The sequence below is a fragment of the Esox lucius genome, chromosome 20 (assembly GCF_011004845.1).
Source record: "Esox lucius isolate fEsoLuc1 chromosome 20, fEsoLuc1.pri, whole genome shotgun sequence".
In the NCBI taxonomy this organism is placed as follows: Eukaryota; Metazoa; Chordata; class Actinopteri; order Esociformes; family Esocidae; genus Esox; species Esox lucius.
In genome coordinates this window covers 27,813,812-27,834,319 of record NC_047588.1, presented here as the reverse complement: position 1 = coordinate 27,834,319, position 20,508 = coordinate 27,813,812, and the positions used below count along the sequence as shown (strand labels likewise).

Genomic DNA, 20,508 nt, shown 5'->3' with positions numbered 1-20,508 from the left:
CATTGACCTTTTGTGCTATGTTTTGATTTAACTTTTTTTGTAATTAAACTTCCAACCACACTTTAATTGAAACAGTGAAAATCTTGTAGATGTATTGGTTTCTTTTGTATTTCTTCAATATATTTTCAGTTGAGGATATTTCACAGTAATAGTAAGCTTATATTTTATGAGAATTTTAAGAAACTTCTACTATAAAAAAAAATGGTTGAATGTCTGGCAGGTACGGCTGCCAAACAAATACCTTAAAATGAATGTAAAATATCCTAATTCAAATAAAAGGAAAAAACTATAAATGTACAGACATTTTCATTAAAGGTTTTGCAGAGAAAAACTGTTATTTTACAGATTTTTCCTAAATTATTACAAGCAAACACCTTCAATAAAGTGTTAAGACATGCTCAAGATTGTAAAATATTGTAAAATTATCTCAAACTTTAACTTTATTTGATTGTAGAATTACAGTACAAACCTTAAATGAATGTAATATTTAAATGATATATTACATGGATACTGCCGTGTAAAGATTTGGCCAAGCAGGATCATGTGGAGCATGAAAAGAATACTTCCTAGCACTGAACCTTGTGTCTCCACAGGATGGACACCTCTGACATTACCTCACTAAGTGTGCCAAACTGCTTGCAGTTAAGAGAGGCAAGAGGTTAACCTGTTTAGGTCAATCCCCCAGATGGCAGCATGCTCTTTGTCTGTAGAATGGTATGCTTTATGGTAGCAGCTCTGAGATCAGGAAGAAGCCGGCAGCGGGGGATCCTGTATAATTTCCAAAGTGCCCCAAGCTGTCTCCTACTGTAAATTGGCCTGAAGCAAGACAGGAGAGCATCACGAAGCTGGTTAGTGCTGAGGTGTGAGTTGCTCTATCTTCTCCAGGACCTTCGATAGAAAAACACTTTCTTAAAAGAGATATCTGTCATACAGATGTTATTTTCTAAATATATCTGTTAGATAAAACATGAATAGACAAATGGATGATTTTTAGGTCCTATTAATAATATACATAACATATTATTTCTGTCAAACATAATAAAACACTCACAAAAAAGGCATACGTTCGGCAGTGTGTAAGGAACATTACATCGAATGCTGGAAACTTCTCTAAAGTCATAAATGTTAGGCTTATCCGTCATGGTTGATTGACTGATTCGCTCACGCACCTCACTGTTCCTCTGGCTAGGATAGCGCCAGCCCTCTCCCCCACCTCTTTTTCATCACTTTCATAATTGCCACCAACATAATGACACAGTTGCTGTGGCAACCGTTGGTGCGCCTCTCTCTCCCTCTATCTTTTGCGCTCGCTCGCTCTCACGCTCCCATAGGCGTTGTATGATCGGGGCTCGGAACTCGAAGGAACTCGTATAACGGCGTGGAATAACGGCAACGTCAGGTTGCAAAGGAAGAATGTGTAGTTTAATTGAGGGATCATTTTGACGATGTGATCCTGTGCTGCACTTGCTCGCTATAGTGAGTTTTGTTGGATAGTTCGATTGTGCGTATTTTTCGAGTTTCTTTTTGCAGACAATTCTATTTGCAAAACCTGGAATTTATGCACATAATTTAGTTACGAAAATTATTTCCCCCGGAAAAGTTGGACAAGATTTCCCTAAGCTTGTCACTGTACATTGTAATTGTAGGCTTTTTTTTAAAGTAATATCCAGGCCACATCAATTGAGGTAACTGAAATAGTTATAGCCTGTTTGGCTACCGTAAAAAAAATAATTAGCCTGCAGATATGTCATCTTGTCGTAGGATATGCTGGAACACAACATTGGGCAACAGTGGGCAGCAGTTCACCGACTACAAAATGAGGAGGATTTGTCACTGTAGTTCAACAGTTTCTAAAAGAGTCGTTATTGCTTAACCACATCGAATTTATCGCGGCTATCCAGTGCGCACCGTCTCCCCCGCTGTTCTCCAGCAGAACTTACAAAGCAACGCACAGGTAGGGTAAGACATGAAAATATATTCTTTTTTTTTTTCAACAACTTAAAAACAAATGCTTAGTAATTGTTTTTATAGGCTTCAATATATTGTTATGTAGCTTTCCACATCGGGCATGATTGTGATTTGATGTCAGTACGGAAAATTCATATGATTCATTACGTCAAATTCATTTGAAAGCTGCGCCACAGAAATCAACTGATCACATAAACACGGTTTTGAGACACAGCTGACACACATTGACACAGTTTTAATACATTAATACTTTGGCATAATGCGATGAGACTACACACCAACGCAGCCACAGTCAGTGTACGCACTGGTGCTTGCTGATACACCCCCGCACGCTAATGATACATGCAAGTCATACCTCTTTATCCTACATGCAATGATCAATGCGTGCTGTAGCCGATGAGCTACAAGTTATTAAGCAATGTAAAAACAAATATTCAGATGTCTGTTCATACATATACCATCAGATAGGGCTACACATGCAGCAACATGTTCATTGCGCAGTTAAACTCACTGGGTATTTCAGAATCAAGTCTGCTTGCACTACTTCTCTGCTGGCCTTTTATCACAACCATTTTGTTTTGTTGCAGTATGCACATCAGACTATATTGTTTCAAAATATGATATACAGAAGAAATGTTGTTCAGATTAACATATTGCACTTATTTGGCATATTTGGCTTTTCACACCCTGGTTGCTATCTAACCCTAACTTGCTGTTCTACAGTAGATTAACCACCTGCTAAGATTCAGTGCAATGACCCATGATAGTAGCATCTTCATCACACTATAGTTTCAAAAATCAGTATGATTTTGGAGTGCTAACCCTATGTGTTTGTTCTTAATAAGTTTAGGATGCACGGTTGAGCTTTTGTATAAGCCAGTAGTTGTCAAAGTTGTGGTCATATGAGGCAAAATGGGTCCTGGTTTTTTGTTTAGACCTGCAACGTGATCCATTTTGGCACCACATCCCAGAATTTGTATGATACGTGCAACCTGAAAATGCTGTATAAGATGTTACAATTCATATCATGTGACAAATCCAAGAGTTCATCTTTCAAGAGCCATGACATGATGTCATTCCATCAGTTCCACCAAATGATATTCAGAACACTGAGTGTTATGCCCTTCACCTTTCCTTCCCATTCATTATCTAGGTCCCTCCCTTCTTTTCTGCCTCCCTCCGTTTGCATACAGTAGTATGGTGAGATGGCCTGCCCCAACCCCTATTCTTATACCGGTAAATACCCATCTGTAGGAAGAGACATCTAACCTACAATGCCACAATGTTGGGCATTTTTGTAACTTTTTTGCTGTGTGTTGATGGTACATTACTGAACTTACAACAGCATTTTGTTTCACTCAAATTAACATATATTGTTATGACTTGTGAGTACTGCATTAGTATATCGTACTGGAAAATGTTAGTCAGGATGCCTTTTCATAAGAATATATGTTATTAATATATGTTATTAATATATGTTATTAATTAGTTATAACTAAAGTGATGATGGGGTGGTGGTGTCATAGAGAACAGGTGATTAAGGACATATACTGTAAAAGTTTGAGATTTGGCTAATAGGTAATAGCTTGGACTCTCACTTTCTATCTCTTCCTCTCACACACAGACAGCAATGCAATGCTATTCTAAGAGAGTTAGCTGCCTCAGCCCACGCACTGAATCTGAGAAAGAGAGCGAATAGGAGGACGAGGGAGATGGGTGAGAGGAGAAAGCAAGAGCAATGAAAGGAGAGAGGGAGAAAAGGGCTCAGAATGCCTGTAGAGTGTACTGCTATCACACACACACACACACACACACACACGCACAAACACATTCTCTCTCTGACTGTCACGCATGCTGCCACAAATTGTACGTCGTGTAGATCTTCCAGATGCAAGCGAAAGGACATGTCAACCACTGTCTTCCATCTTATCTAATGCTGGCTGTGTCCCCACACCTATCTTGTTATGATGTCTGGGTTGTCCATGTGTGGGTCTGCTTAGCTGTGGTGTTTGTGTGTTGTGTTGTAATGGTAAGTGCTGGGAGAAATGTACTTGATTCTGTGCCACCCACACACCTCCCTCCCACTCACGGCCGTTTCTGCGTCTATACCTCTGGCTCTTCCTGCTCCCCACCAACTCTCTCCGCTCATTTAAATCCCTACCCTGCATTTATCCCCCTGCTCTCTCTGTTTCTCCCTTTCTCTCTCCCTCTCTTATCCGCTTTTCAGGATCTCATGCTCCTGCACAAGGCACAGGCACACTAACACACTTAACACACACCACACACACACACATAACATCACATGAATGTTCATACAATCATGCTCCTGCTACTAACACTCTAATATCACAGGGGTAGTGGCTGTGACACGTAATGGCAAACACTAAAATGGCATAATTTGAATTGGTTAACAATTTGACATGTTCTAATAGTTTTTTCTTCCAAGTTAAATCATGGGGAATTTCTGGCTGTGTGTAATTTACCTTTTTAGCCAAATGTTCTGTTTATACAATGGCTTGATTGTCTGAAGGTTGTGGCACTTGGAATGTATGTAAATTGTTAAAAAGATAGACGTATGTCTTGGGAAACAACCATTCACAAGTCCCTGAATTATCTTTGCCAATAGTTTTGATTTATTACATTTTGTGGGTAGAAGCAATGTCCTCTAGGTACATGAAAAACAAATGTTCTGTCACAGTGAAGACATAGAATTGAACTATCCCAATTCTGTGATTAAGTGACAAGCAACTATTAGGGTACCTTTACAAGGGTTAGTCGAAGTAGTACAGAAGATATTCCGTGAGAATATAACAACTTACTATTTACTTTACTATTGCCATAAAATGGTTGGATTTATTAGACTTTGTGTACAATGGCTTTCAAATGTAACATTGTAACATTGTAACATGTAACATTATGAAAACTTTGTGAAATCAGTTGGTGGATCACACTGTAACAGATTATCTATGGTGTGGCTGGTTTTGACATATACAGTGAGGAAAAAGTATTTGATACACTGCTGATCTTGCAGGTTTTCCTACTTACAAAGCATGTAGAGATCTATCATTTTCATCATAGGTACACTTCAACTGTGAGAAACTGAATCCAGATAATCACATTGTATGATTTTTAAATAATTAATTTGCATTTTCTTGCATGACATAAGCATTTGATCACCTACCAACCAGTAAGAATTCCGGCTCTCACAGACCTGTTAGTCTTTCTTTAAGAAGCCCTCCTGTTCTCCACTCATTACCTGTATTTACTGCACCTGTTTGAACTCATTACCTGTATAAATGACACCTGTCCACACACTCAATCAAACAGACTCCAACCTCTCCACATTGGCCAAGACCAGAGAGCTGTGTAAGGATATCAGGGATAAAATTGTAGACCTGTACAAGGCTGGGTTGGGCTACAGGACAATAGGCAAGCAGCTTGCTGAGAAGGCTACAACTGTTGGCGCAATTATTAGAAAATGGAAGTTCAAGATGACGGTCAATCTCCCTCGGTCTGGGGCTCCATGCAAGATCTCACCTCGTGGGGCATCGATGATCATGAGGAAGGTGAGGGATCAGCACAGAACTACACGGCAGGACCTGGTCAATGACGTGAAGAGAGCTGGGACCACAGTCTCAAAGAAAACCATTAGTAACACACTACGCCGTCATGGATTAAAATCCTGCAGTGCACACAAGGTCCTCCTGTTCAAGCCAGCGCAGGTCCAGGCCCGTCTGAAGTTTGCCAATGACCATCTGGATGAGCCAGAGGAGGAATGGGAGAAGGTCATGTGGTCTGATGAGATAGAAATAGAGCTTTTTGGTCTAAACCCCACTCGCCGTGTTTGGAGGAAGAAGAAGGATGAGTACAACCGCAAGAACACCATCCTAACCGTGAAGCATGGAGGTGGAAACATCATTGTTTGGGGATGCTTTTCTGCAAAGGGGACAGCACGACTGCTACGTATTGAGGGGAGGATGGATGGGGCCATATATCACGAAATCTTGGCCAACAACCTCCTTCCCTCAGTAAGAGCATTGAACATGGGTCGTGGCTGGGTCTTCCAGAATGACAACTACCTGAAACACACAGCAAGGGCAACTAAGGAGTGGCTCTGTAAGAAGCATCTCAAGGTCCTGGAGTGGCCTAGCCTGTCTCCAGACCTGAACCCAATAGAAAATCTTTGGAAAGTCCGTATTGCCCAGCGACAGCCCCGAAACCTGAAGGATCTGGAGAAGGTCTGTATGGAGGAGTGCTGCAGTGTGTGCAAACCTGGTCAAGAACTACAGGAAACGTATGATATCTGTAATTGCAAACAAAGTTTTCTGTACCAAATATTGAGTTCTGCTTTTCTGATCTATCAAATACTTATGTCATGCAATAAAATGCAAATTAATTACTTAAAAATCATACAATGTGATTTTCTGGAATTTTGTTTTAGGTTCTGTCACTCACAGTTGAAAAGTACCTATGATAAAAATTACAGCCTTATACATGCGTTGTAAGTGGGAAAACCTGCAAAATCGGCAGTGTATGATTGGCACATGATCTACCTAAGATGCTTTTTGAGAATGTTGACCCTTTCTCCACTTAAAAAATATTGTACAGTAACACATAACATTTTTGGTCTATTTCCAAAGCACACAATTCAAGTCATTTTCATTCACATTTGATGAACCATTTGAAAATGACAGTGTGTTTCATACATGGTCCCCCATTATAGGGTTAAAGTGTTTGACAATTGACTTCAAAGCTCTCTGTTAACAGTTGTTTGTTTGCATTGTTAGTGCATTCAAAAGAACTGTCTGTTTCTAGTCTCTTATAGGCTTTGTATTTGCATTTGGAGTCTGGCAGTCTTGAGATGGGCAAATCAGAATTGTTTCGTATCAGCTGTTTGGTACATTAATGAAAAGAAACCACTGGTGAGCTCAGCAATGGAAAACAACCTTGAAGACCAGGGAGGACCTCTAATATGGATAACCAATTAATTATCACTATAGTCCAAGAAAAACTGGAACTAGCTCACTAGCAGGATGAATTCTGAAGTGTACCTAAATATTTTGTCTGCTCAGATAGATCCAGATTCCTCTAAACAAATTGGACAATGCTTTATTCCGTAGCAGGTCAGTGACCCCCAAGCACATAGCTATAGCTAACAATGTATTTTTCAGGTTGAATGTCGATCACATGATTGAAATCCAATTAAGCATGCATTTCATGTGCTGAAGAGAAGACTAAAGGCAACAAGTTTCTGAAACAACAAAGAACTGAAAATCGCCAGAGTACATACCTGGCTGAAGATCTGTCCAAATGCTTGTCAAAACGTATACGTGGTATTTAGTTCTCATATACGTGCACATTTCAGCAATGTATTCAACAGAGTCAGATCAACGTTTGGATACTGTTTTTATGTCTTTGCATCCAGTATATAGATTTGCCAGCCAATGCTAACTAGCTTACAACTGGAAGTCTATGGTAACTAATAGTCATTGCACAACACATCGCTAGTTAGCAATTCCTCCTTAATAAGTGCTATTCATGAGTGTCCTGAGTGGATGTTAGGTTGTATGTTAGTGCTTTAGGATACTAGGGAGTTTGTGTGTGGGTGTGTGTGTTCATGCTTTCCTAATCGATTAATTAATTTGTGCTCCAAACAGGATCCACAAATACATGAGGACATTCTGGGCCTAATCCTCTTCAACTAAATCTGGAGACAATCTAGGATATCAAGCAGAACGTTCAGGGAACAGATGCGTTCTTTATAACAAGTTTTGTGGAACCACAGTGAGAACTACTGGTTGTACTCTCCATTGTTTTTCATCACTGAACTTGTCTTGGAAGGTTACAGGAACCTATTGAAACCATTGAAGTGGAGCCATCAGCGATGTCAGCAGCGATGCCTACATGCTCGGTGATGTGTAGGGAGCGTTTTGATAATTATATAGAATTATAATTTGTGTGGGAGACGGTGCTGCCTCTGTCTATTATCACCAATAACCTCAGACACAATAACTTTACACATTTACATATTTCCCTCCTAAAAAAAATTTATTTCAGTCTTAGGTCCAAACCAGGAATAATCAGAGTTATTGAAGGAATGGCATTTGTGCACTACAGTGTGCTGTCCAGTTCTCAAACATAATGAAACTAAACCATGCTCAGTTTTATAGCTAAAACACAGATCTCTAGCTTAAATTAATACTGTTTTGTCAGCTGTCCATATGATCTGATACAACCTGTCGTGCCATTTTAAGTGTACTGCTTATTTGTGGATTCATCATCCTCTAAACTTGGTCCTTAATGTAGGGCTCTGGCTCAGTAGCCTTCCACCCAGTCTGAAGAACAGTAAGTGCCAGGCAAATGCCTATGCATTTTAGATAAGACCATAAAACATTTAGGTAAATAAGACGCCAATGCATATATGTAGTTAGGGCCCAGTGCTGTTTTAAAGCCTGGCAGGGCTATGTCCTGCTTTTTAGTCACACACTAACGTTTACACTTACCAACAGCCAATCAGTGCCCTGACCCGTTAAGAACCACAAATTCTCCAACTGCCATTCAAATGGTCTGCAACTTCTAAAAGCACCGGAATGCAAATTATTTAGTACAAGATTTATTTAGCACAAATTATTTATTTAGCATGAGCTTAAAAAATGTAGACATTTATATGGAGAGATTTTGATACTTTTTCTAACAAGATTAGTCTACAGGTTGATTATAAGTGCCACCTTTAAATGTATCTAGTTCCAAAAGTACATAGTTCAATTATTAACTGGAAATAGTGTGAGGGAAACTGTTTACATTTTAGGAACATTGTTTACAGAGGACTCTTGCCCTTAAAAATATAGGCCTTTGTGTCATTTTGTGACAGATTATTTTATATGTGCCATAACCGAAAGGAAATGTCTAAAATTGCCATAAGTCATTAATGAGCTTACTTCTTGTTGAACAAAGCACAACACGCTCAGGTAAACGTGATGGTGAAAGTAAAATGCTTCTGTTTGACTTTTCATTCAAGGAGATTCCATCTATCTATGTATTTTTGCAAATGAATGTTAGAACTTCAAACTTCACATGATTTATAGGTACCATTTGTATGGTAGATAGATTCTATCTAGGAATAAGAAGACAATAATCTTTGATGAAGATCATGTTCAATTGGCCATAGTTTACTCTGAGACACTCACACAGATCAGTTCTTTTCAATTTTATTGGAGTGCAAAAAAGAATAATGGAACATAATTAAATACCTCTATCACCAATGGTTGACACCACTGCTTAACGTCATACTTCACAAAAAATTGTACAACTTATAATTTAGTCGTTAAATTCATCAGTCTAATTTCTTATTATTCTGTTTTGAAGCTACGCATAACAAACAACTCACACCTGTCACCTAAATGTTTGAAATTACATTTTAGTGGATCAATTCTGAAAAGCAAATAAAACATTCTAACGGCATTGAGTCAACGATAGAAAATAGAGCTCTTAGTCATGTAAAAATGACGCCCACCACCAATATTCTAGTCTTCGCCGTCTCCCTCCTCTCTCTCCTCGCTGCCCCACTTATCACCACCGAGGACAACTTCTCCTCTCTTCCTTCCTCCTCTCTACTCACAAACCCCTGGCCTCGCCAGGGGGGCTCCACCGACCCCCCTCAGACTGCCCCCAGCCCATCTCTCCTCCTTCTGGCTATCCATGCCAATCTCCAACCCACTGCCCTCCGGGGCGTCCCCAAAGTTCCAGAGAAACTTCCAGAATCCCCTGGGGTTCCGGAGCCCCTTCCGCGACCCCTGGCCCAGATCATGTTCCCCAAGAATGTGACATCCGCAGCGGCTGGAGCGTTAGCTCCTCCTCTGGGAGCGGCCCAGGTGGCACCTCCTCCCCGCAGACTGGTGGACGTAGACGTGTGCCAGGGTTACTACGACGTCATGGGTCAGTTGGACAGCACCTTTAATTGTTCCAATGATGGATTCATTTACTGCTGCGGCACCTGCCATTATCGCTTCTGCTGCCCTGACCGTAACCGCCGTCTGGAACAGAGCAGCTGTAACAACTACGTCTCCCCGGACTGGGCCAAGCCATCTGGGCCAAACGCCATCCCCCTGGATGATGAGGAGCCAGAACAGGACCCCCTGCAGCCGCTGAGCCACAACACAGGCTTTGTGATTGGAGGAGTGATTGTATTCATGGTGGCAGTTGCTGTGGGAATTAAGATAATGTTCAACAAGGTGTCACGGCAGGCCAACCATGGAGAGATCAACATGCCCAGGTGAGGTGACGGGTTGGTCAGTCCCGGTCCAGGCATGAACAGACAGTAAGACCTGCAGACAGTCACACAGAACTGACGTACGGACAGACCGAAAAAGACAGGCTGACGCAGACTAACAGGCAGACAGTCATAACAGTCACATTCTTTAATAAAATGGCAATGTTGTATACATTTTTTTTTTAGCATGTTTTATTAATAGAATCTGACTTAACTTAATGATTGCCAAGGTTGACTTCTTACCACTCCAGCCAATATAACACGTTACACCATTTCATTATCGGTGTGTTAAAGCAGTTTGGATGATCTTTTTGGTTCGTCCTTTCCTCAGAGCCCTGGTGGACATGCTGCGTCACCAGTCCAGTCCAGTGCAGCAGGACGAGAGGAACAACAGTGTGGTTCTGTGTGCTCCAGGGGAGGGACAGGGCACGCTTGGTAGGCCTCCCAAAAACCTCTACGCCCCTTGTCTACCCAGCAAAGACAACAGATGTAAGTGGCCACTGGAAGTGTTTAGTTGGGGGTAAAATAGTAGTTGTTTTTAATAATAAAAGACCTGGGCCCTGTTATTGGGGAAAACCCATGTAGTACAGTGTTTATGTTTCAAAAATATGTAAAATGTTTAGTGATTTAGTTGGGCTTTGGGCTTATTTAAAACAGCCTTGAATGGAAGGGGTAGGGGTAAAAGACGGAGAGTTATGTATATTAGAATCACAGTACCTTGGTTGCTGTCCACAGGCCTTGTAAGGGATAAGTGACTGAGCATGTAACCGTAAATTGGCCCAGGTTATCTAGAAGAAGATGACTGCCTTGGTGTTAATGTGATTAATACACAATGAAGCTGGCAAACATCTACAGTTTAACACATTTTACAAATTAACAAATGTAATGCTCGGCTGTCTCCCTAATGTACATTTGTACATACGCACAGACACATACACATTATACCTGCACTCGATGCAATGTTGTTCTAAAGCTGGTTAATTTATTTAGTTTGTTTGTTTGTTTTGCAGTGGGGAATATTCAACATAATTTTATCCACTCAGGAACCAGTCCCAAGCACACTGCAACCATCGGTAAGACAGCTGGGGGTCCTTTACTATTATACACAATAAAACCCATTCATTTCAGGTGTATTGAGGATAGGAGCCTTTTCAGAGTATCTGTTTTAAAAAATAGTAATGCCTGCCCAAAAGAAGTATCCAAACCCCTGACCAAAACATTCATATTACTCATATTACCAAAGATACACTGAAATGTTGTTCTGTTTGGCTCTGATCTTGAGCCTCTTGGTAGATTGTCTCTTTAACAAATGTCTCTTAACAATCTACCAAACAGTTGATTTTGATACACCTAGTGCTTTGGCATATGTCTCTGAATTTATTCTGATTATTTATCCTCATGGTGATCTGCTTTATTAGCATTGACATGTCTTTTCTCTTCCTTTTGAGGAAGAGCAGCAGCAGATTCCAAATGCAAATGCCACACCTAGAATGAACTCTAGTGACAATTCAGTGGCTTAGCAGCCAGCTGTCCAATTACTTGTGTTCCCCTAAAACATAGGGGGAACTATGTATAAAAGGACTATAATTCCAACATGCTTCACAGTACATAGTATATAGTGCATTCAGAAAGTATTGAGACCCCTTCACTTTTTCTACATCTTTTTCTCTTTACAGCCATTAAAATGTCCCTCATGAATCTACACACAATATACTGCAATGCAGTATACACAGAAAATAAAAAAACAGAAATACCACATTTACAGGAGTATTCAGATCCCTTCACTCAGCACTTTGTTGAAGCACCTTTGGCAGCAATTACATCCTTGAGTCCTGGGTGTGACTCTAGTTTGGCACACCTGTATTTGGGAAGTTTCTCTCATTCCTATCTGGAGATCCTCTCAAGCTTTGTCAGGTTGGATGAGGAATGTTGCTGACAGCCATTTTCAGGTCTCTCCAGAGATGTTTGATTCAAGTCTAGGCTCTGTCTTGGCCACTCAAGGACATTCACCGACCTATCCTGAATCCACTCCTGAATTCTCTTGGATGTGTGCTTACAGTCATTATCCTCTTGAAGGGTGAATCTTTGCCCGAGTCTGAGGTCCTGAGCGGTCAGGAATAGGTTTTCATTAAGAATCTTTCTGTACTGTGCTCCATCAATATTTTATTCTCCTGACTAGTCTCTCTTGTCCATGTCACTGAAAAATATCCCCACACCATTATGCTGGCTCCATCTTTCCAAATCATGTAAAATCAATTTAATTTACCACAGGTGGACTCAAGTCAAGTTGTAGAAACTCAAAGACAATCAATGGAAACAGAATGCACCTGAGCTCAATTTTAAGTGTCATCGAACAGGGTCCGAACATTGGTACATATATTTAGTTTTTTTTTTTTGGCCAAAAATATTTTGCTTGGTCATTACGGGGTATTGTTTGTAAATTGACAATGAAACAATTCTTCATAATTCATTTTATAAAGAATAAGACTTCTACTGTCCTTTTTTGTTTCACAGTAATGTAATTTAGAGCACTATGTGGTTTTTCATGTCAGCGATACTACCCGTAATAGATAAAGCCAATCCCATGGAAAAACAACATTCCATAAGAAAATAACGCACTAACTTAGCTTTCATTTGACACCCACAGAACGAGCCCCGCGTATGAACAATGCTCAGCTGGCGGCTGGAGGCACTCTTTTGTCCAGCAAACATAACAACACTAAAAGCCAACCTTCCTTCCACCACTCGCTCCACAACCTGGCCCAGCTGCCTCCATCATATGAGAATGCGACCAAGCCTGAGCTGAACAGATACTCTTCACTAAAGCGCCTAGGTGAGTAGCACACAGGAACTAGAAAACTGCTAGTGCTACATGTTGTTTTTACAAGTCTTATTTTGATTCCAGAAAAGGGTGGTCTTGATGAATATTCGTCTGGCTACTGCACAACGAAGAGGCGTCCCCACACCGCCCAGCCTGCACTCCAGTCCTCCAGTCACCACCTCCCATGGGGCGGAGACTACACCATGGGTGGGAGGGGCACCCTCCCCCGCCATGCCCCTCGACCCTGGATCCAACCCACTGGACTTCCCCCAATTTCCCCCACAGTCAACCCCTACCCCCTGGACCCATCTGAGCAGCACTACAACCCTAACTATGAAACTCTCTCCAAGCCTGCCAGGAAGGTCATGTCCCAAGACCAGCTTCTAAACATGGGGGATGTCCCAGGGAACACTGGGACCCTCTCCAGAATGTCCAAAAACCAGCAGCACCAGTACTATAAAGCAATGGCTGCTGCTACCAAGAACTCCAACACCCAAACTCTGACACGGAAGCCCAAGGACCGGCCCCAGGAGAGACCCCAGGACCGGCCCCAGGAGAGACCCCAGGACCGGCCCCAGGACCGCCTGCTCATGTCCCCGGATCACCTGGAGGAGAGGATGGGTAGAGGGGTTGGTGGGATGGGAGTGGGTGTATCGGATCCGTACGCCCATGGAGCCGGGGGAGTCATGGCTCCCACTCTTCCCCGAGGAGGTCTCACCCCACAGCAGAAGGCCCAGTCTCAGCAGAATGTGTGTGCCACGCCCTCCCTGGACCGCCACCACATGATCAAGATGAACTCCCACCCCACCTCCGGTAGGGAGCAGGAGAGGAGCCAGGGCATGACAGGCCATATGAGTGGAGGCATTGGCGGAGGCATGGGGGGCTGGGGTGGTAGCGAGATGCCAGGAGCGGGGGTTGTCATGGGAACAGGGACACTCGGGGGCCACAGTGCCAAGAGGATGGCTTTCGCCGCTAAGAGGCAAAACACTATTGAGCAGTTACACTTCATACCAGGAGGGGGCAGTGGTGGGACAGGAGGAGGAGGGGGAGGAGGAGGGAGCAGTGGCGGGGGAGGGGGAGGAGGTAGTCAGGGCATCAGGACAGGCAGTAAGAATGAGGTGACGGTGTGAGAGGCTCCAGGTAGAAATTGCCCTTGACTACAGATCTAGGATCAGATTATCTTGCGCCTAAATATACCCACAAGTGTTAGGGGGATGAAACAATATCTGACCCAGTATCAGTGTTAAGGGCAAATTCTACCTACTGTGTGTGTGAACTCCATGGAGAGGGTAGTCATATGATAATGAGAAGGATAGAGAAGGACACGTGGTAAATCAATCTGTAAATATAAAGTGGAAAAGGACCTGCTTAGAGATCGACTAGCAGTTGTTTGCTGGCAAAAATGGTACGGAATTTTCCTGCCCTTTTTATACATGTGATACATCAGCCATATTTCATATCAAAACGTGTCCTATTGCCATATGCACTGGTGCCATGAGTTACTGGATTGTGGAAGAAATGAAATAGCTAGGACCTAGTAAAGATTTTTTTTTTATAATAAATGTTTTACAGAGTAAAAAACTTTTGAGCCATATTAGAAGAAGATGAATCATCAAGAAATAATACAGGGTAACATTGAGTGCTTTTTCATACGGAATAGTACATAGAAATAATGGGACACACGTATCAAATGACACTGAAGCATCGGACTGATGATATTCTTGGTGATGATGATGATGGTGTGGGGTTTTGAATCCGGGGAGCGGTGTGTGAGTGAGCCAGCCAACCTTGTTGTGATGTGTAGAAAAACGACGCTTTTGATAGTCACTTCCTGTGTGAATGAATGAGTGACCTGAAGGGTGTGTGTGTGTGTGTAGGGGGTGTCTGAAATCAGAGCCACCACTGCCTGACACCATCTGCAGGATACAGCAGAATCAGTAGTTTCCCTATATAGTTTTCTGTAGTTGCCCACTCTAACTGGTGTAAAGTCAGTGTTTTCATTAGACCCCTGTCTAATTAGTTATTTTTAGTATTTGGGAGAGCTTATCTTAGATCTGTGCCTAAGAGCAACTTTCACCTGGAGCTCCCACTTGTTCAAACTATCTCCACCAGGACAACCAAATGTGATTGAGCCATGAATCACTTTGCTTGGAAAGGAACCTCTGAGTTGGTAATGAAATCAATGCAGCACTGAGACATTTTGAGACATTTTAGCCCACCAATAGGATGACTAGCTACTTCAACTACAGGGTCTCTTCGTTGATGCAGGTGTTGATGCAAGTGTTGATGCAGGTGATGATGCAGGTGTTGCATGCTTACCTATACAACTGACCTTCAAAGCCATGCGTGGGATACAAAAAGTACCACAGAGAAAGCACGTCTGACAATCACCATTTGTTATTTTCACCAGAGAACTGATACAAGCCAACATTTCTATAGGACAATAAAAATGATTGGCTTCAAAGCAAGCCAAAGTGTGTGTCTAGGGAACAGACTGTATGAAGGCAGTGGACTATAGTGCATAATATGAATCAAAAAAATTCTGCGATCGGCTATGAAGGTGAGACTCAGAAGAGACTTGGGTGGCTAGGATGCCCTAACTTCATCAGAAGAGGATCTTACTCTTTTGTGGTAACACGCTCTATTCTCTATTAAGTAGAAATGTCATAATATCAATAATAATGCTTAACAATATTAAGGGCTATCCTAACCTACATGTGTGTCCATGGTCCATACAAAACAATATCTTAATGCTATCACTTCATTTTTGTGTAGATATTGTCACTGATGTGCTGTAGATACCTGGAGTTAAAAAGTAGTATTTTTTAACGGTTCAACTCAAAGAGGGAAACCCTAGGACAAAAATTGTTTTTGCACAATCCCCTGATATTTGCACCAGATACAGACAGACATAATTTGTATCACATCTTTGAGGTTTACGTTCTGCAAAAAGAACACTCAGTGGTGATGCATGAGGCTGTACAATGTGATAGACTTCTTAAGATAATGAAGATACTTGTACTGAGAGGAACGTACAACTTTATCGTCTACAGTATACAACATGTCTCATAATGATTATAATAAATGGACAGAAGAAATAAATCGGACATCATTCAGGACATGACTTGATCGAGATGTTGATAAATACAGATTTTCTTTTGACAATCTTCCTATACACAATGCTAACTTAGTCTGTGTTGATTATTGTCATGATTATGACAAGTGTTATTATTAATGATTGTTATGGTTGTTGTTGCTATAATTAATAATTATCTTATAGTTATGATGTTGGTGTTCTTTTTCTTGGTGAGATTTTAAGTGTTTACTTGTTTTTAGATACCTATCTTTCTCATGGCAATTTCTTTGTTTTGGGGGGGGTTTCTTCTAACACTGTCTAGATCTTGATGCATGACAACTCCATGCCATGGTAATGCTTTAACAATATGCCTGAATACCAGGTTCTTTTACATTGAGCCCAATTAGTAACCTTTCCCTAGATGGAGCCTTTTAGACTATTTGAAGAAGTTGCTTAGTTCTGAACATGTTGTGTTAGTTCCAGGTGTTGCGGAGGAATAGCTCCACTCAGTCCACAAGGAAAGCCAGTATTGCTATGGGCTAGGGAAAGGTTCTGGGACCAAACTGAAACAACTAAAGGGTTGGTGATGTCATGATGTATTTTTACATTCATGTCTTAACACAAGTCCGTTAAAAGCAGATAAACAGTAAATACCTGAACGTTTAGTCACAGTGTATTTTTTCAGGGAATTAGGACAGCTAACCTAGTTTTAGCTTTTTATTCAAGTCACAAAAAGTCTGTAGCAATGTCTGTACTAATTCCACAACCCATTACCATTGAACAGTCATTACATTCACTTTTGCCATTATTTTATATATGGTAAACTTTTTGTGTAAGTATATTGTATTTTGTATAGCTAGTACAATCAGAATATTCTAATGGGTTGTGGCTCTCTTCTAGAACACATTAATTTGAGGCTTCAACAAATTATTTGTGAGTATTTAATGGAATGTACAGTGACCACCCAAATTCATAACATTTAGCATATTTCTATATAGCCTATTTGGCAACAGGGATATTTTTGATGAGTAATGACAAATAACATATATAGATGGTGAAAAAATTATATTCAAAGATAAATTAATAGGTGTATACAATTCAACAACATCACAAATTCATTTCAAGCTACGATGAACAAAGAATGATAAATCTAAATTTAGATTTGTATGAGATTATCTAGATTTGTATGGGACGATATTTACACATGAACTTCAATGTTTTCATGACTATTATACATTTTCATATATAAAGACCTACTTTTAATTTGTCCAATGCATTTTGATCTCCAGTGATCAAGTACAGCAGTGATCAAACACATTTGTAAAATAAAGTGGGTGGAAAATATTGTCAGACTGTGATTTCTTTCTTTTGACAAAAATCAATACTAGCTACCCATGATGTTGGGAGTGAAAAATCTGCCCGATATACAGGAAGGCTGAAATGTAGTCAGAACTGTGGTAAGGTAAGGTCCCTAGATCTTAAAATTAGGAAGGTAACAGAAGATGTTTTATCCAACACCAGTGACTCAACAACGTCCTTTGGTCAATCTGTGTAATTTTATAAATCTATTTGACAAGATTAATCATTCCCCCCAGTTTATCAATACCGGGCCTGTAGTATCTGAGGTGGTTAGGTACACTCATGTCCCTAAGCATGTGTGCCAAGTTGCAAACAGATGAAAAACAGTATAAGATATATAAACACTTTGTTGTCAGAATGAATGTTCATGCCTATTTGACTCTTGACAGTGGATGCAACATGTACTACATTTGTAACACAGCAAACTCTGGGGGGAGATTCATTTGGGGGGAGAGCGGGGGAGCCGTACTTTCTGCTTTCCAGTTCTATCTAAAATGTTAAACTACTCTCCAATGGAGGCACCGATCTCAGCTCTGCCTAAGTCTCATTTCAACCATTTGTGCTGATGTTCCTGCTGGCTCCCGCTCAATTTAACCCCTGCAGTGCAGTGGCAACGTGGCCATGTTTTATCTTCTCTGGAAAAGAATGTCTGGAAAATATTGCAGAGACCTTTGTCTGTACATGGCACAAACTGGCACATCTGGTCAGTTATTGTAATTTTGTAAATGCCAGACACATTCACAAGCAACGTGAAATCCCTGCCACCTGAGGATCTCTCTTCCATTTCCTTTGTTGCTAAATTTACTTTTTGCATAGTCTGGTGACAATTCTATGATTTTATGCTACATTTTGATACTTTTTCTTCTTGTCAAAAGCTTGACAGCAGAAATGTTTGTAAACCGGAATTATTTCATTTATTGTGTTAATCAATTATTAATTTCCATGTTGGCTCAATGGAAATGTACTAGTCTGTAAGAACGAATCGACATTTCAAACTCTCCAAAAAGTGTTTTACAATTATAAAATATTAAATGAAATGCCTTTTAGTTGGTCTCAGTCTCCATAAACTGGATTGATGCCTTTTACCTGTTCCTGTTTCCCTAGGGTATAATTATGAGATCACACTGAAGTAAAATCCTTTTGTCATCCATCGCCATCAGTGTTGACCTACACTGGTAAAGGATATAAAAAAATCTATGAGAACAATAATCAAAAAGATTCTGAAGTCTGGAAGTTGCAAATTTGGCAAGAAGAGGACACGTGAATATTTCCCCGACGTACAGTGACAAAGATGGTGAGGGACGCAAAGAATTATCAACTTTCAGAACGGCACTGTGTAGTGGAATCTTGGGGTTATCAAGTTTCAAAATCAATTGTTATCTGGCACCTCCAAGTCAACAAGCTCTTTGCCAGGGTTGCAAAACCAAGTCCTTACTGAGCCCAACCTACAAATTGCAGTGTCTGAACTGTGCCAAGCACTATTGGAACTTCAATTGAAATTGTGTGTCCATACACACCACTGTCATGTTTGGCAAGAAAAGAGGAGCACATACAAGGCAATGCACCTGACGCCTACATTAAAATATTGTGGTGGTTCATTGATGCTTGTGGGCTGTTTTGTTAACATTGATTTAGAGGCTCTTGTTATCGATAGCATAATGAATTCCACTAAATAGCAAGAAATGTTATCCCAAACCTGGATGTCTCTGCCAGGAGATTGACACTTGGCTGTGGAAGGACCTTTCAACATGTAAATGATCCTAAATATACATCAATACAGAGATTGTTGCAGGACCACAAAATAAACGTTAATTCAATAGCCATTGAATTAACTTTCTGGATATGAATCAAATTGGAAACCTTTGTTTGAATGGCAGAGGGCAGTCCACAAGCGCAAACCCAAGACTATGGCGGATCTTGAAATGGGCATCATGGAGGAGTGGTCCAAGATTCCTCCTTGGACGAGTGTGCCAACCTTGTTGGACTTTACAGGAAGAAGCTCAGTGCTATTATTCACTCCAGGGGAAGTTTCACAAAGTATTGATTGTAGTGGTGCCAAAATTTTTGAAACCTATACAAAATATAGGTATTTTGAAATACAGGAATTATTTTGGGGTTGAATAATTATTTAAATTATTGTGTTGAAATAACAGTATACTGCTCCCCCTTATGTTTGAGCCCAAAATACGACTCCTTTCAGATTTGCATTCACTTTAGCTCAATTTCAAGTTGGCTATAGATATTTACTTAAGTATTTGAATATCTGCATCTATTCATTATTTGCTGGTTCCGGCAAAATGCTGCTGCAATGTGCTACAATTCAATCAAATCCTCAGTCATCCGTTTTTCTGATCCATACATTTATTTGTATGTTTTTTTTTATTATTTCAATATTAATGTTGCTACATTAACACAGGTTTCACTGAAATTAGACCAGCACTGCCTGAGATATTGTATACATCCAGATGGATAACAGACTTAGACAGATCCTATGGAGAACCTTAGGAGTTATGGTAAGAACTAAAAAGAAACTGAAATAAATTATTTCCCTCAGTTTGTCTTAATTATGTTTCTAAAGTTTTTATGTTTTTATGAGTTTTTATGAGTTACTAGACTGCGTATCTGTTCCCCTCCAAAGTTATCCCTAAATGTTGTCTATGAATTCCCTGAATTCTATTTATTCATAGATCATTTTTTTTATCTATGAATTCTCAAAATGTTGTGATAAATTCCCTCAAAGCTCACCTGTTTATAAAGATATTTGAATAAAGATGTACTTGGAAACATGGAAAATGGAAACATCTGGATTAATGATTTCCTAACCACCTGTATAATATTCAGCATTCACTGTAAACAGATATCCAAAAGTCTATCCTTATTGAAAATGCAACTGTTGTTGATGTAAAAGCTGAAATAAAGACAAATCATGTTTGAACTTTTCCCCCTTCACTTTGTACACATGTTGTTGTGTTACAGACTTCATTCATAATTGATTACATTTATTTGCCATCAATA

At 40.4% G+C, this 20,508-nt stretch overlaps 1 protein-coding gene across 3 annotated transcripts; it reads left to right on the top strand.

Annotated features, from left to right (window-relative positions):
* Positions 1-1,334: 1,334 nt before the first annotated feature.
* On the top strand, positions 1,335-20,399 carry LOC105019015 (protein shisa-7). 3 transcript variants are annotated; one of them, XM_020041540.3, is made up of 7 exons: positions 1,335-1,476; positions 1,762-1,954; positions 7,626-10,240; positions 10,569-10,726; positions 11,248-11,310; positions 12,885-13,070; positions 13,143-20,399. In XM_020041540.3, the coding sequence occupies exons 3-7, from the start codon at positions 9,471-9,473 to the stop codon at positions 14,186-14,188; spliced, it is 2,223 nt and encodes a 740-aa protein (XP_019897099.1). In that variant the 5' UTR covers positions 1,335-1,476; positions 1,762-1,954; positions 7,626-9,470; the 3' UTR covers positions 14,189-20,399. The 3 variants fall into 3 exon arrangements, with proteins under 3 accessions (XP_019897099.1, XP_010883187.2, XP_019897098.1); XM_010884885.4 differs by having other exon boundaries at positions 1,335-1,954; XM_020041539.3 differs by having other exon boundaries at positions 1,335-1,959.
* Positions 20,400-20,508: the final 109 nt, after the last annotated feature.